We start from the raw sequence: 17382 nt of genomic DNA on the forward strand, positions 1-17382 counted from the left end.
TAGAATCGGTATCTTGGGGTGCTTCTGTCTCAGAAAATCTGCTGTTTCGATACTAATATACCGATTATTGACACCCAGGTTGATCACCTCATCAATTTCTTTTCTTTCTTATATCTCCATGTGGGGTCATAGTCAAGTCCTGTGATAGCAGATGATGTCTGCCAATTGTGTATCTCCTGTGCATAATTATCATAATTCATCAATACGATACCGCCCCCTTTATCGGCTGCTCTTATCACCAGATTGGTGTCTTCCTTCAGTGTTTTAATCGCCTTACGCTCGTGTAGGTTGATGTTGTGGTATGAGATCTTCTGTTTTTCTATTAATGGTATTGTGTCCCTTTTCAATACCCTCATGAAAGTATGTATTGAAGGGTTCAATGTAGGTGGGTCGAATTTACTTGCAGCTTTTAGGTTGCTACGTTCAAGTTCCATGATAGTCGTAGATGTTTGCAAGCCATTTGATTTTTGGGCAAAATAGTCTTTAAGGTGCAATTGCCTATTCAGTTTGTACATGTCGACCTGCCAATCAAATCCCTTCTGGAGAAGAGTAGGTACAAAGGAGAGTCCTTTACCAAGTAGGGATATCTCTGCAGGAGTGAGAGTGGTTTGACAAGTTGAAAATAACTGAGCCTATGGGTTTGTTTGATTCCTTTTTCTTGATCCTCTTCCTCCCACCTCTGCGGGTGGGTATAAGGGTTTTTTTGGCGCCCTACTGTTCCTGTCGGATCTAGCCAGATAAGTAGCTTCCTGTCCAACTCTGGTGGAAATATCAGAATTGCTCGCTGAAGTTTGTGACTGACTATCAATGGCAGTAAATTGGACTCTTTATTTTCTTAATCCTTTTCTAAACTGTGGTTTGTATCTTCTCTGCTCCACTCTAGAGAACGATGGATACACCCTGTTTTCTTTATAGTCCAGTTTAACTTGCTTATATTTGTTCTTTCTTAAAATTCAGTATATGACTCTTAAATTTCTCCACATCTTTGTTCAGTTTGGACAGTGAGGTGTTATCTGGTACATTTAGGGCCATAAAGAGGTCAGATGTCTCAACCTTTAATATATATTTTTTGATATCAGCAAGGTCTGTGCCTACTTGCTCAATTTCCAAGAGCATCAAGTCCTGGGAGCATTTGTTCAATATATTGCACCATTTGGTGCAGAAATCATTGTTATGTCTACCCAAGGTTTGTTGGTTACGTAGTCTGAACCCCCTAGGGATAAGTTGTTCTTTGAAATATTGTGACAAAGTCTGACCATGTAGCTGCAGCTCTATCTCCCTCTTCCTTAGTCTCAGGAGATCTTCAAGACATTCCTCAGGACTGTCTTTGTTGAAGGCTAGATCCTCTATCTGTAAATAGGATCCTCTCAGCGTCAGCAGTATCAAATTGTAGAGTAGATGTAATATCTCTATTATCTGACTGCGACATTAGTATACAATGAGACACAGATGGTACACAATACTGGTTGATAGCAATAAGTTCAGTCCAAAAACATGAAACGAAAAAAAAAATGAAATATACAAAGGACACTAAATATCAACAAAATATAAAAAATATTTTAAAAAAATGATTAAGACTGTAGGCAACAATCTTTGCATGCAGTCTCCAAAAAAAAAAATACAGGTGCCTATCCCGGAACAAATGGTAATTATCAGAAGCATAAGAGATGGCACTCAAATAAGGTTGTTAGCAGGGGGGTGCCAGTACAAAAAAAAATTAAATATCAACTCTCTGTCACTAAGCAAGCTGATAGCCCGCAATGTAGACAAAAAAAACCAGCACTCACGTTTAGATGAATCCACGGGTTTATTCACATGAAAAAGAAAAATACATGCAGCAGCTGACAGTAGCCCGACGATCGTTTCAACTGCCGTCCAGTTTTCCTCAGGGTCTAACACACATTGAGCCCTGCAGCTCAGACATACCCTAAAAGGGCGCCCTAATCAGTGAAGCCCGAATCATGATACGTCACCTTGACCACGCCCCTCGGCGCTTGGTTGGCTGCAAAGCATCCGGTGGGTGGGCAGGGTTATAGTAGTAAACAAGCCACCTCCGTTATTAATGTGTGCTGGGCTATCAGTGTGAGTACCGTAGCATGCGCTGTGGACTGAACGAATCCTAACAACACTAGAATAGACAATGCACATATAGTCACATACAGACATTACTTGTGTGGATCTAGGGCAACAAGCAAGTCATCGCTGGTGTCAGCCTCTTAACAACTAGCAGTCAGTATAAATATACATAGGCCAGCCTGTAATTCAGCATCGGCAGCTCCACTGATCAATCACTAGCAAATCCTAAAAGAAAACACAGCCTCTTGTACATAACATTGGTCACATCTGCCATTGTGACTAACTTCCTCCAAGGCCACATATGTGATACCATATAGAAGAAGAATAGTGATGATGCATAAAATACATATACCGTATAGGGTGCATTAATGATGACTCCACAGAAAAAATATATAACACAACATAACACGATGCCATAGATATAGAAAACTGGTCACATTGGCCCTTGGGTGACATATAGCAATGTCCCCAAGGCAACAAATGTGATACCAGTGCTGTATATGTACTATAACATTCAGTGACTATGAGCTACCACCCACAGGTAACAAAGTCACGTCTGAGGCTGATAGTCAGGATAAGGGTATCATGCATACGTTGAAGATTCTTCCAGACGAAAGTTGGTAACGACTGAAACGTTGAAGTAAAGTGATAGTGGTCGTTGACCCAGCTTGACTGTGTTGTTATTGTGGAGTGCCGCCGCCAACCAATGCGTATGTATCTATTTACTGTGGAGGACACCCGGTGATTTATATTCTGAGGAGGAGTGCCGAGCCAATGCTTTTAACGGTCACAGACTTCAACATTTCGGCTTTATTAAAAGCCATCTTCAGGGATATCATCATGTGATGTTATCTTTGAAGACTGCTTTTTAATGAGGCCGAAACATTGGTCTGTAACCGTGTTGTACTTTTTTGTACTGTGTGTGTGGGTAGATAGAGTGAGTGATATGGAGAGAGAGATGTTGATATACTGTAGATAGGTTCCTGGTAATTCTCTTTAGAGCTGTTGGTTCATATTTGTTTTTGTATAAACTATGACTACAAACAGAATATGAAAACGGAATTGATTTTCAATATTTGTGACGGTCTTGAAGTTAAACCATCACTAGAGAGAATAGTATTTTAAAGTAAATCTGTATATTAAAATATGATCATTCAATCTTTCCAATTTACAAAATAATTGCAGATGCCAGCATAACGTGCAAGGTTTTATCCTGTGCCAATTGCAGACTCTTATATTCGGAAAACACAATCTGTGAATATATTTCAGGTTGTTCTTGCCCAGGGGATGTCAAATGGCTCAAATAATTGTTTTATGTGAGTTGTAGACAGAAACGCAGATGGTCAGCATTGGAATAGAGTAATTACTTGGCAAAGTGTAGAAATAACCCTTTAAATTAAGTAAAAACTATGTTGAAGTATATGTAAATCATATGAGATATGTTTGTGTAGCATTTTTGAAAATATATGCAATATTGTTTGGGAGATATTTTTAGGTCAATCCTATTCCAGGCGAAGTGAGCGAGTTGCCATTGCAACGGCGTTAAAACGCCGGCAACGACCCGCACCTCGCACCCTTCACAGCCCGCTCCGAGCCCGTATTCACTGAATTTGCCCCGGAGCCCTATGGGGGGCTGCAAGCAATTTTATGTGAATCCAGGCTGCCGTAAAGTGCGGCCACTGCCGTGATGACTCGCGCCCGTGAGATAATCACGGCTAATAGGATTAATCCCTTTGAATTGCACTTACTCCAGTATTGGAAAAGTCTTCTTTCCTTTTCAGCCTAGTGTTAGTGTTGTCCCACCCCCCCCCCCCTGTGGCTGTCCACGCCCGGCTTACCTTCAATCGGTAAGCCGGGTGCCGGGCTCCCCGGCGTAGGTCTGATGACAGGCATCAGGATTTCGACGCCTGTCATTAGACACTTGCCGGGATTAGACAGTCGGGAAGCCGGCGGTCGGGATTACATCCATCGGCTTCCCGACTGCTTCCCCTTAGTAATGATTCCACTACAACAGGGGTCGGCAACATTTTTCTCTTTGGGTACCAAAAGTACAGCATTACAAAGAAAGAAATTTCCGGAATTGTGTCACCATTACAACATATACAAACATTTACAAAAAATAATGGATGGGAAATAAAAATGTTAGTGGTTTCCCTGTCCTTCCTTTTTATGAAGCTTTTTTCGCAGGTTAAATTCATAATTTGTAGGCTGATGTCAAATACATGCTTCAGTGCTTTGTACTGGTATTTGTCCGTGAGCATGGCTAAGTTTGGTCATGGTTCACTCACCAGAGATTTTGCTTTGTATGCAGTCATGCATGGGTTCTCCTGTTTAGAGAGGACTCAGTGCACTGGAAAGGTCTCTCCTGAGAGGGAATGATGTGGAGCAGTAGTGGTGGGACAGAGAGTGTAATAGGAAATGGAAGGACCTCACTGATGCCACTCAAGACATCAACGAATGCCACCTTGTGGCACTAGTTCCAAGGGTTGCCTACACTTGAACTAGAGGGTGCCCAAACTTTTGCACATGCCACTTTAACCACATTGTTTTTTTCTCTTAAATTCATCAAAAAAATACTAATTGTGCATTCAATATGCAGAAATGTGTCCTGTTTAAGTTTGTACTCTGCAAAGGTTTTGTTACGTTCTTGTCACTTAGAAATTCAGTAATATGCAGTTTAACCACAGGATTTACCAAGATCATGTTTTACGGGATTATTTAAATGGTTTCATGGGTAGAGAGAATGCACATAGGGAGGCATTGCATGTTTTCTCAAGGGGGCGTATAGCATATTTCTCTCGGAAAAGGATTTTTTTTTTTTCCCTGTTCCATTAAGTTGCGGAGATAAGGCATCTCCCTATACTCGTAATGTGAAGCCCTTTGCACTGTAAAAATAATCCTCTGTGTTTTTTATGCAAAAAAATAAGTAGGAACAAAAGTGCTGCTTGTAAGAAAGACAGACGTGATTAATTTCAGGCATAATTAAGATTAATCAAATAGCAGTATTTGTTTTTTTTAGATTTGGTTAAAAAAGTTGAGTTTAAGGTAGATGGATACACTATATAATAGAAGTAGGTAGATGGGTACACTATATAATAGAAGTAGGTAGATGGGTGCACTATGTAATAGAAGTAGGTAGATGGGTACACTATAATAGAAGTAGGTAAATGGGTACACTATATAATAGAAGTAGATAGATGGGTACACTATGTAATAGAAGTAGGTAGATGGGTACACTATAATAGAAGTACGGTAGGTAAATGGGTACACTATATAATAGAAGTAGGTAGATGTGTACACTATATAATAGAAGTAGGCAGATGTGTACACTATGCAATAAAAGTAGGTAGATGTGTACACTATGTAATAAAAGTAGGTAGATGGGTACACTATATAATAGAAGTAGGTAGATGGGTGCACTATGTAATAGAAGTAGGTAGATGGGTACACTATAATAGAAGTAGGTAAATGGGTACACTATATAATAGAAGTAGGTAGATGTGTGCACTATATAATAGAAGTAGGCAGATGGGTGCACTATGTAATAGAAGTAGGTAGATGGGTACACTATGTAATAAAAGTAGGTAGATGGGTACACTATAATAGAAGTAGGTAGATGGGTACACTATATAATAGAAGTAGGTAGATGGGTACACTATGTAATAGAAGTAGGTAGATGGGTACTCTATATAAAAGAAGTAGGCAGATGGGTACCCTATAATAGAAATGCTAGATGGGTACACTATAATAGAAATGCTAGATCATTGGTACACTATAATAGAATTGGTAGATGGGTACACTATAATAGAAGTGAGTAGATGGGTACACTATATAATAGAAGTAGGTAAATGGGTACACTATAAAATAGAAGTAAGCAGATGGTTACACTATATAATAGAAGTAGGTAGATGGGTACATTATATAATTGAAGTAGGTAGATGGGTACGCTATATAATAGAAGTAGGTAGATGGGTGCACTATAATAGAAGTAGGTAGATGGGTACACTATAATATAAGTGGTAGATGGGTACACTATATAATAGAAGTAAGCAGATGGTTACACTATATACTAGAAGTAGGCAGATCGGTACACTATATAATAGAAGTAAGCAGATGGTTACACTATATAAAAGAAGTAGGCAGATGGGTACCCTATAATAGAAATGCTAGATGGGTACACTATAATAGAAATGCTAGATCATTGGTACACTATAATAGAAGTGGTAGATGGGTACACTATAATAGAAGTGAGTAGATGGGTACACTATATAATAGAAGTAAGTAGATGGGTACACTATATAATAGAAGTAGGTAAATGGGTACACTATAAAATAGAAGTAAGCAGATGGTTACACTATATACTAGAAGTAGGCAGATGGGAACCCTATAATAGAAATGCTAGAGGGGTACACTATAATAGAAGTGGTAGATGGGTCCACTATAATAGAAGTAGGTAGATGGGTACACTATAATAGAAATGCTAGATGGGTACACTGTAATAGAAATGGTAGATGGGTACACTATATAATAGAAGTAGGTAGATGGGTACACTATAATAGAAGTGGTAGATGGGTACACTATATAATAGAAGTAAGCAGATGGTTACACTATATACTAGAAGTAAGCAGATGGTTACACTATATACTAGAAGTAGGCAGATGGGTACCCTATAATAGATATGCTAGATGGATACACTATAATAGAAATGCTAGATGGGTACACTATATAATAGAAGTAGGTAAATGGGTACACTATATAATAGAAGTAGGTAAATGGGTACACTATATAATAGAAGTAGGTAAATGGGTACACTATATAATAGAAGTAGGTAGATGGGTACATTATATAATAGAAGTAGGTAGATGGGTACGCTATATAATAGAAGTAGGTAGATGGGTGCACTATGTAATAGAAGTAGGTAGATGGGTACACTATAATAGAAGTAGGTAGATGGGTACACTATAATAGAAGTGGTAGATGGGTACATTATATAATAGAAGTAGGTAGATGGGTACACTATATAATAGAAGTAGGTAGATGGGTGCACTATGTAATAGAAGTAGGTAGATGGGTACACTAATAGAAGTAGGCAGATGGGTACACTAATAGAAGTAGGTAGATGGGTACACTAATAGAAGTAGGCAGATGGGTACACTATAATAGAAGTAGGTAGATGGGTACACTATATAATAGAAGTAGGTAGATGGGTACACTATATAATAGAAGTAGGTTGGACTTTGATGTGAATTTTCTACTGTTTCTACTGCAAAATGTGCCTTTGAACATATAAAAATAGCAGTGTGAACTTGCAGTATCTGTGGTTTGAATATGACCCTTAATTATTTTGCTGCATATGTTTTTCACGGGATGTAGTTCATTTACCGGCGCCGGAATCCTGCCGCCCGGCAAAATGGCGACGCCGCTATCCCGAAGGGGATCAGGATACCGGCGTCTGCATCCTGACCTCCGGAATCCTGATTGAAGGATCCGGGTAAGTATCAGAGTTAGGTCGGGGACACCAGGGGGGAAATTAGGGTTATGCATCCTCCCGGGGAGGGTTAGGCTGCGGTAAGGGGGGTTTAGGGTCAGGCATCATCGGGGGGGGGAGGTCAGGGTTAGACACCCCCCGGGAGGGTTAGGTTTAGGGTGCGAAAAGGGGGGGGGGTTAGGGTTAGGCACCATCAGGGGGGAGGTTAGGGTTAGGCACCGCTAAGGGAGTATTAGGGGGTGAGAGGGGAAGAATAGGGTACTTACCTGCCCCTGTCGGGATGTTCACTGATTGGCTTTTGGCGTCGAGATTTCATATCCATTCCATTTTTCACAGTTTGGAGAACCTATGAAAATATTTTTTCCTTATAATTGAGCTCTGCACTAGAAGGTTAAATTGTTTTGACCATTTATTATAGGATAAGTTGATGAGGTCTTTGTTGAGACTAAATGAAGCTGAAAAGGCATAGTAGGTTGACTTATTATTATGTATATTCTTCTTAAATGTCTCTATAAGCAAATAACTCCTGTCATTGCAGCTAAAGGAAGAGATCGAAAAGCTTGAAGATAAAGTTGAATGTGCCAATAATGCTTTGAATGCTGATTGGGATCGATGGACAAAAAACATACAGACAGACTTGAGGACTGCATTCACGAACATGGCAGATTGCAGAATCAATCATTATGAAGAGGTACAATAGCTATTTTACTACTTTAGCGTTTTAATGAAAGCCATAACTATAAATGTTTTATGCTTAATGTAGCAAAACTTGATGTGTTCTCACATATTGGGCGTCCGTCTGCCATATAGCGCAAGTCTCCCTGTGCATAACAGACGTTCCAAGATGGAGGAGCAGCATACTGTACTTTTGTTAGTGGTATCACAGACACAGCGCTTGGTGTACCAGAGACGCTAGCCTTCAACTTTAAGCACACATGAATTTCTGTTACGCATGTACAAAGCACAACCGATCTTGGCTTGAGGAAAAGCCACGGACGCTCGCTTTTTAGACAGGTTCAAACTCACCCACCAAATTGATCAGCATACCCTAGCAATGTAGTTTTGTCGCTTCTGTGTGTGTTAAGTGTGTGAATAAGGCGCACATTTTAAGCAACAAAAACACTCAGCCAAGTCACATGGGTCCTTTCACTCTAAAAGGGGCTATTTGGCGTGACTGAAGCAGCAGTAAGACAGTACTTTCTCAAATTAGGTGTTTTTTTTTCTTTATTAAACTTTTTTAGCCTTTGTTTCATTAGGCTTCTTTTAATGATTTCAAAGTCTGCAGAATTTTCATAGTATCTTGTGACTACCATGTCAACCACAGTCACATGGCACATGTAGTGAGCAAATAAGATTTGGAAAGCCCCTATAAGCTTAGTCTGCACTGCTCATTTCTCCCCTTATTGCTGGTTTTGCCTTGTTAAATTATTGCCATTTTATAAAATCGAACAGACTCACCGGGATCTCTCCGATGCCCGCAAGTTGCAAGCTATTACATTTCCCCGAGTCTGTGTGTGTGACTGGCAGCCATACTTGAATGCCCTCCAGAGAGGGTTTGAAAAGGAGATTGTTATTTGTAAGAGGACAGCAAAGAAAAATTATCCATGCTTCAGATGTACTTGCTATTTAAAGGGGGAAAATAACGTATGTGGGATTGCTACATTAACTAGCAGATGTCTTGAAGATATTATTAGGTTCTTTCTGCTTTCGTACTACATCTCCGTTAAGTGGAACAGAATGTGTCCAACTAAAGACGCTAGGGGTACTCATTGAGATTAACTTGCAATGAACACATAAATCTTTTTTTTTTTTTTTTGCTGATGAGGAAATGTCTAACACTCTCCTCAAACTAACAAAGGATTTTTTTACATTGTATTTAATGCCTTCATATGAAAAGTTCTACATTTCCAAATCAATTTAGGCCAAATATTTTTCTACAATTTATACTCTAAAAACCATTTGGTTGTAAGTGTGCTATGAGATTTGGATTTAAGGTATTAATTTATTCCATGCTCCCTTTTATACAGGATTATTTAATGTTTTATGATGGTGTGAAATTACCCAGATTTTTAAAATCTTTGCAAATTGCATTTTACTAACGGCGTAAGAAGCACTCAGTGGAAATTATTGAAGATTTATCCCCTGAAATTAAATATTCAATGAATTACTTTTAGTTGAATGAACAGTTTTGTGTGTGTGTATGTATATATATATATATATGTGTGTGTGTGTGTATATATATATATATATATATATATATATAATATATATGCGTGTGTGTGTATGTATGTGTATATATATATATATATATATGTGTGTGTGTATATATATATATATATATAATATATATGCGTGTGTGTGTATGTATGTGTATGTATGTGTATATATATATATATATGTGTGTGTGTATATATATATATATATATAATATATATGCGTGTGTGTGTATAATATAATATATTATAAGGGCACAGTCTATTATGGCTGAATCTAAAAAAAACTGAGTTCTCCCATAGAGAACTCCCAAGGGGGGGCAGGGTGTTTAAGGGGCTACACCTCAAAAGATATTGGAGGTACCGAGCTGAAATTTGGCATGGTCTGGTAGAACTGTTGCTTGGTGCTGCATGCCAAATTTCAGGGCAAAAACATAAAAAATTAGGATTTGGGAGTAATCTAAAGTTCCAACTGTCAGTTTTTTCTGACACTCACTTTTCTGCTGTTCTTTATGGGGGATTTTTGGGAAGGCATAAGTCAGGGTACAGGGCGAACTTAGACTTGGGGTTTGTTTTATTAGGTAGTAACGATACTGGATCAGAACCTCTATACACACCTTCCTATACCTTCTAATGTCCTGCCTATACCTTCTAAGGATGACGCTAATTTGCGTATGCAGTCACACCATTAATAAAGACTTAAGCTGGCCACACACTAGACCAACTTAAATCCAACCAGCCAACTAGTTGATTGTATTCCTTACCAGATTTTCATTCCAACCAATCAGCAATTTGCTCCCAAAAGCTGGAAATTGGACCAAAACTGCTGTTTGAACAAATAGTTTAGATCAAACATTTAACAAACTTGTCTAAACGACCATTTTCATCTGTTTTCTGGCATTTTGGAGCCAATTGCTGACCATCATTTACTCCTATACGTTACCAGATTTTCATTCCAACCAATCAACAAGTTGGCTGGTTGGATGTAAGTTGGTCTAGTGTGTGGCCAGCTTTAGACGTGGAATCTGTGGTTCCAAAGCACAAGTGATATTCAGGTAAAAGTTCAGACAGTTACGCGCAATTGATCAAGACACAATTTAGGCGCAAAAGGAAATTATACAGACCCAAGTACAGTATACATACGCAGGCGCTTCCGGACCCAGAGATAGGCATCAGCAAGAGACCTCTCGTCATTCAGCACGAAGACCCCGAATCAGCGTTCGTGCACTTATATTTATACCCCCCAGAATAAACAGGACAATAGGGAAGTCTGTTGCTGATACCATTGGTTCTCAGGGGTGAAGCATCTGTTACAGCACATTTAACAGGCTGGTTCAAACAGATTCTCCCTGCCTCTAACAGCTGGGGGTCTTCCTCTTCACGCCTCCGGCAGCATCCTAACAGTTGTTTCTAAAATATACATTTTGTTGCTTGTAGGCTCTGCGATCCATAACTCGGGAATGCATGATGCAATCTCCCCACCGATAACACCGGAATACTGTGAAAAGAGTACGCATCAGTACAACTCCAAACACGACTGGTTTAGCATGTATAATACCTTAGTTATCAAATATCTTTATTTCTCAGCATTTAAACTAACTGAACCTACTTAAATCATACACTTTAAAGCTTATTGAACCTTATGTGTGAATATGTAATGTGTGGGTATCCAGGATTTGATATGAGGACGCTAGTTAACTTGGGGCAGATGCGTGCGCATAAAGCTAATAAAACAGCGGTTTCATACAAAGTCCTATGCATTCGCTAATATGCGACTAGTTAACAGCGCTATTGTATGTATTAATGTGCGTATGGGAAATGATGAAAAATGCAATCGCATGGTGCTATTAGTATTATCGCCACATGTACTAAAATGTGAGTTTATCTAAAATGGCGCTTAGGCAGCCATTCGCAAAATGGCGTCTTGCGATCTAATTTTCAAGATGGCGTCTTGCGGCCAGTCGCAAGATGGCGTCGCCGCGATTAAATTTCAACCTGAACTTGTCTTAGCCAATTATTCAGCTTCGATAGTAGCTATTGTTCGAGGTTAGGTGCTTTTTTAAAATTCAGGTAAATTAGAATGTTACAGTTTAAACTATTACCTCACAAATGCGCCATTATACAGATACTAAGCTTCAACTCCAGCGTCAGCATGCGGGGGAGGCTTGCTGGGGCCTGCAGTGCTTTTGCAAAATACAATATTTTAACTCCTTTATTTTGCACTGCACTTTAAATAATCAACCCAGCACCCACCGACCAGTGGACCCTGGGGCGCCCTGGAGAGGGGGACCCCTTTTATTGGGGGGGGGGGGTCCCCAGGGATCCCCGGCCTGGGCTGACTAGTGGTCAGGGTTGATGGTTTGGTCGGGCTGGGGGGCCCGTTGAAAGGGCTCCCCAGGCTGTGGCATTAGCCCCCCGCTAGAAAAAGTCCGGTGCTGGTTCTGGAAATACAGGGGAACCCCACGCATTTTTTTCCCTGTATTTCTAAAACCAGGACTGGCTCAGAGTCCAGTGCTGGTGGCATTGCATACGGGGCACCCCTATGTCATTTATCCCCCATATTTTGGCAACCAGGATTGGTTCTGAATAACCCAGTGGTGGTTGTGCTTAATACGGGGGACCCCTACGTCGTTTGTCCCCTGTATATAGCACAACCAGTGCTGGATCTGCAGAGCTGGGTGCTGGTTGTTCTTTTGGGGCGGGGGGTACGCTGTGTTTTTATTTATTTTTTTATTTTAGCACTTTAATTTGTTTAAATAGCAGCACAGACGGATCTCAGTGATCCATCCATGCATCTGTAGTTATTTTTATCACACCGATGCAGGCATCACAGATATCCCTGATCCAAGCCTGCATCAGTCGCACCGCCAACGCACCCTACCAATACCCCCACCCCTCCGGGTCCTGGCTGCAGCTAACACCCACTTCCTCCCCCAAGTCTTACCGCCCACACTGGCCAGCCATCTTTGTGCACTCAAGTGAAGCCACCGTGAGTAAACCTGCTGAAGGCACCAACTGAGGCTGCTCAACAAGTTGAGGCTCCCTATCTGTATAATGGCGACTTCATGAGGTAATAGTTTAAAAACTGTAGCTATCTAATTTACCTGATCCCAAAAAGCACCTAACCTGGAACAATATCTACCTAATAAAACAAACCCCAAGTCTAAGTTCGCCCTGTACTCTGACTTATGCTTTCCCAAAAATCCCCCATAAAGAACAGCAGAAAAGTGGTCCTAATTGTGAGTGTCAGAAAAAACTGACAGTTGGAACTTTAGATTACTCCCAAATCCAAATTTTTTAATGTTTTTGCTCTGAAATTTGGCATGCAGCACCAAGCGACAGTTCTACCAGACCATGCCAAATTTCAGCTCGGTACCTCCAATAGCTTTTGAGGTGTAGCCCCTTAAACACCATGTGCCCTCCCTCTGGAGTTCTCTATGGGAGATTTCCGTTTTTTTCGAGGGAACCCCTACGTCGTTTGTCCCCTGCATTTTGGCAGCCAGGACTGGCTCTGATTAGCCTGGTGCTGGTTGTGCTTAATACAGGGGACCCCTACATCTTTTATCCCCTGTATTTAAAACAACCAGCACTGGGGCTCCAAAGCCCGATGCTAATTGTGCTGTGGGGGCACGTAATTTTTTTTTTTTATGTTACACATTCGTTTTTTAACAGATGCATGGATGGACCTCACTGATACGTCCATGCATCTGTGTCTTATTGATTTGATTTTCACAGGTGCATGCCCAGCACCATTGAGTCCCTCTGCACCCGCTGATGCTTTTGTGCACGGCCCTGTTGCTGCTACTGCTCCGCACCTCCACTGCTCCCGCTGCTGCCACTGCCCCACACACCTGCAACCTGCCCCCGCAGCAGTTTCTCCCTCTGCACCCCCAAAACACCACCTGTGTGCTCTCTGCTCCTCCACCCGTGCTTGTGTACCTATTTGTTGCCCTGCCCTGCAGGTGGTCCGGTTTGCTCATCAAAACCCTGACTGTTAATAAATTATAGAAATGCAATGAAATTACATAGAAAAAAAACCTTACTGTTTCACATTAAGGCTGCTTAGAAATTATCGGAAATTTCACAAAACCTACTGAATTTGTGCCACTCAAACTAAAAAAAAACAATGCAATTCTGATCATTAAGGCTGACGCCTTGATGAACGTGTTTCTTGCTCAATACAGATATGGTATGCCATCGCACCCTGTAGTTAACTGCAGATTCAGCACTCTCACAGAGTGAGATTGCTGTCACTCACAAAAGGGTGGAGCTGCTAATTCACAGAATTATGTGCTCACTGGAATACACACATGCAGTTTATGTAACTGAGGTCTGGGCAGTTATGTGGCGCACACATCCCACTCAGTGTCCACAATCTTCCCATTCGTTCACCACAACAATCCCACTGAGCTCCAACATCTTTCTCACTCCATACATCCATCTCATTCAGAATACACATTCAGTTCTCTAATTTCGAAAACTACCATACTCTGTGCATGTACACTTTCTGTGCCTCTATTGTTCTCTATCTTCTCCAATCCCTACAGCTGTGTGGTCTCCTAACTGTGCTCGTTCTTTATTCCCTCATCCACACCAATCTGTCTTTCCCCATCTGCACCACCCTGTCTTCCTGCATCTGTGCCACTCTGTTTCCTTCCATCTGCAGCACCACCTTCCCCCTAGTCACACCACTCTGTATTCCCCTCATCTATGCCACTCTTTCTTCCTCCATCTGCACCACTGTGTGCCCCCCCCCCCCCCCCAACTGTGGAAATCTGTCTCTCCCCCCCCCCCCCTATCCGCACAAACCTGTCTTTCCCCATCTCTACTGATGTGTCCTATTGTGCTAGTCTGTATTCCCTCATCCACACCAATCTGTCTTTCCCCATCTGCACCACCCTGTCTTCCTGCATCTGTGCCACTCTGTTTCCTTCCATCTGCAGCACCACCTTCCCCCTAGTCACACCACTCTGTATTCCCCTCATCTATGCCACTCTTTCTTCCTCCATCTGCACCACTGTGTGCCCCCCCCCCCCCCAACTGTGGAAATCTGTCTCTCCCCCCCCCCCCCCCTATCCGCACAAACCTGTCTTTCCCCATCTCTACTGATGTGTCCTATTGTGCTAGTCTGTATTCTCTCATCCGTACCAATCTGTCTTTACCCATCTGCGCTGCTCTGTCTTCCCGCATCCATGACACTCTTTCAAGTTTCAAGGTGGAGCATTCATAGCTCAGACTTGTTATTCCTGCACATCCCACAGATGCTAGATCGGATTGAGATCTGGGGAATTTTTTAACTGTTCCTCAAACTATTTCTGAACAGTTTTTGCAGTGTGGCAGGATGCATTATCCTGCTGAAAGAGCCACTACCTTTACTTACCAGTGCCATGAATGGGTGTACTCAATCTATGACAATAATTAAATCAGACAGAGGCATAGCAGGAGCTGTATGCGATAATTGGGAATCTGCGTGCAACACTTACGTGCAATACTGAACCAGCCCTAGAGTCTCCTAGTCATGACATTAATAATAAAAGGTCTTGCAGGTTTATTTTCTCCAGAAAAGGACACGCACAATATAAATACATTCTATGTGGATTTAGTTTTTACTATCTTAAAGAAGAACTACTTATAATTTATTCCCTAGCAACCTATGTACAGATGTGTCCTCATACACCTTTGCTGCAGTCACGGCAAACAGACCCTCTTGGCGAGCCAGGTCCCGTGTAACTGGGCATCTTTTTTGCATCTTAGTCACAATGTGACGCACCAGGAGACACTGCAGATTAATTTGATATGCAACACTTGTATATCTGTGTGCGAGTGAGTATGATTCCATATACGAAGTGCTACAATGTAGCGCCCCCAGCTTTTTTTTCTACTCCCAGTTCTGTTGTGCTTTGTATACGGAATCAGTCACACACAGACATACAAGTGTCACATATCAAATTAATCCGCACAGTCTCCTGGTGTTTCCTATTCACATCAAGTTACGACTAAGATGCATTTTCGGGTAAATAAGATGTCCGGCTCTAGCAGGTTTGATCGGGACCTGTCGTCTCTCTCGCGCCACTTGGTGTATTGAAGCTAGATGTATGAGGACACATCTGTAGAAGGGTGCTAGGGGTTTTATGACCATGATTTCTGGGATCTAGAAGATCTTCAATCTATTGATCATCTCTGCTTCCTGGACGTACCAGGAGACACTGCTGATTAATTTGATACTCCACCTTTAAAACATAAATACATTTAAATAGGTATTTCCTATGGGCTGATTGGATTAACTGCAGCTATTTTTGAATACCCTGTAGAAATCACTACACAAACCAACTTCAATTTCTGCTGTTGCTACGCATAAAAGAGTTACACCCGTGTCTCCAACATTGTGGTGGTGCCTGTCTGTCACACTGTCCGCCACCAAGTAATATTGGAGGATGGCGTTGTCTTCTCTCTATTGGTAAACAGCTTATATAGCAAGTCTTCTCCCTACACAAAGGTGAGATGATAATACAGCTTATAATTGGGCAACCTCTGCTGCTACACAACCAAGACACAAAATATTTTGACAATTAAGGAGCTCATTACTACTACAAGCTGGATTTATTTTAAACCAAGTCTCACTCTAATTAAGACTTTGATATTTAACCAGTGTAATAACTATTGACAAATCGTTAGGTTTGTCAAAGATTCAACTAATCATAGATGCTATAAAATAAGTTGTTCTTGCTATCAAAGCTGAATTTACACATAACCACAGTCAATGTTCTATCTATGTAGAATGTACAGGCTATGAGCAGATGTGTGCCTCAATGTTTGTTGTTTAGTCTCAGCTGCGAACTCAGTCACCTATCTCTAATAGTGCGAATAATGTGAAAGTCATGGAACAAATATAATGAAACTGACTACAGCCTATGGGAATTTTTATACTAGAGCCGACGGCCAAATATTTACTATGCTGTAGATGTCAGGTTTTCAGTGTTGCTCAGTAAATATTTAGTTAGAGTATTTGTTATCTAAACTGTTTCCTGACAACCTTTACACATTTTATACTATCATATGTCATATTATACAAATGATTGTAATGGACAAGTCTTATTCTGGTTCCGGCTGCTTGGAGTGAGCTCCTGAGCTCTGCTGCAAACCCGGCCAAATTACCTTTTAAAGGCTGTTTTAATAGCCCCCACAGGGGGCATACCCAGTGCTTATACCTTCTCCGACACTTTATGGAGAAATTATTTCCTGCTGCGCTCGCTGCTAAGCCGCTCCAACCTCGCTGCTAAGCCGCTCCAACCTCGACAGGAGAAGTGCCAGGCAGAAGCTAACATGGCCCCGGACCCAGACACTGAGGCAGTCTCTCCAGCGCACAAGATGCCACGTCTGTAGCTTCTATCACTCCACAGTCTCCTACAGTGAGGTAGTAGAAGCACATCTACCTCTCCTGTCTCCTACAGTGAGGTAGTAGAAGCACATCTACCTCTCCTGTCTCCTACAGTGAGGTAGTAGAAGCACATCTACCTCTCCTGTCTCCTACAGTGAGGTAGTAGAAGCGATTAAATCTACTATGGGACCAACTTCAGTTCTAACCCAGGCTGTAACTCAATTACA

The 17382-nt window shown here is 41.2% G+C and overlaps 1 protein-coding gene across 1 annotated transcript in view; it reads left to right on the plus strand.

The window, feature by feature from the left end:
• The window catches only part of SNX7 (sorting nexin 7), a 139616-nt gene that overhangs the window by 95878 nt on the left and 26356 nt on the right, over window positions 1–17382 (plus strand). The window contains exon 8 of the mRNA XM_088443946.1: window positions 8103–8255. Within this exon, the coding sequence (XP_088300072.1) occupies window positions 8103–8255 (153 nt within the window). The remainder of the gene's footprint in view (window positions 1–8102; window positions 8256–17382) is intronic.

This window comes from Taudactylus pleione, unplaced genomic scaffold (assembly GCF_031769625.1).
Source record: "Taudactylus pleione unplaced genomic scaffold, aTauple2 ptg000341l, whole genome shotgun sequence".
In the NCBI taxonomy this organism is placed as follows: Eukaryota; Metazoa; Chordata; class Amphibia; order Anura; family Myobatrachidae; genus Taudactylus; species Taudactylus pleione.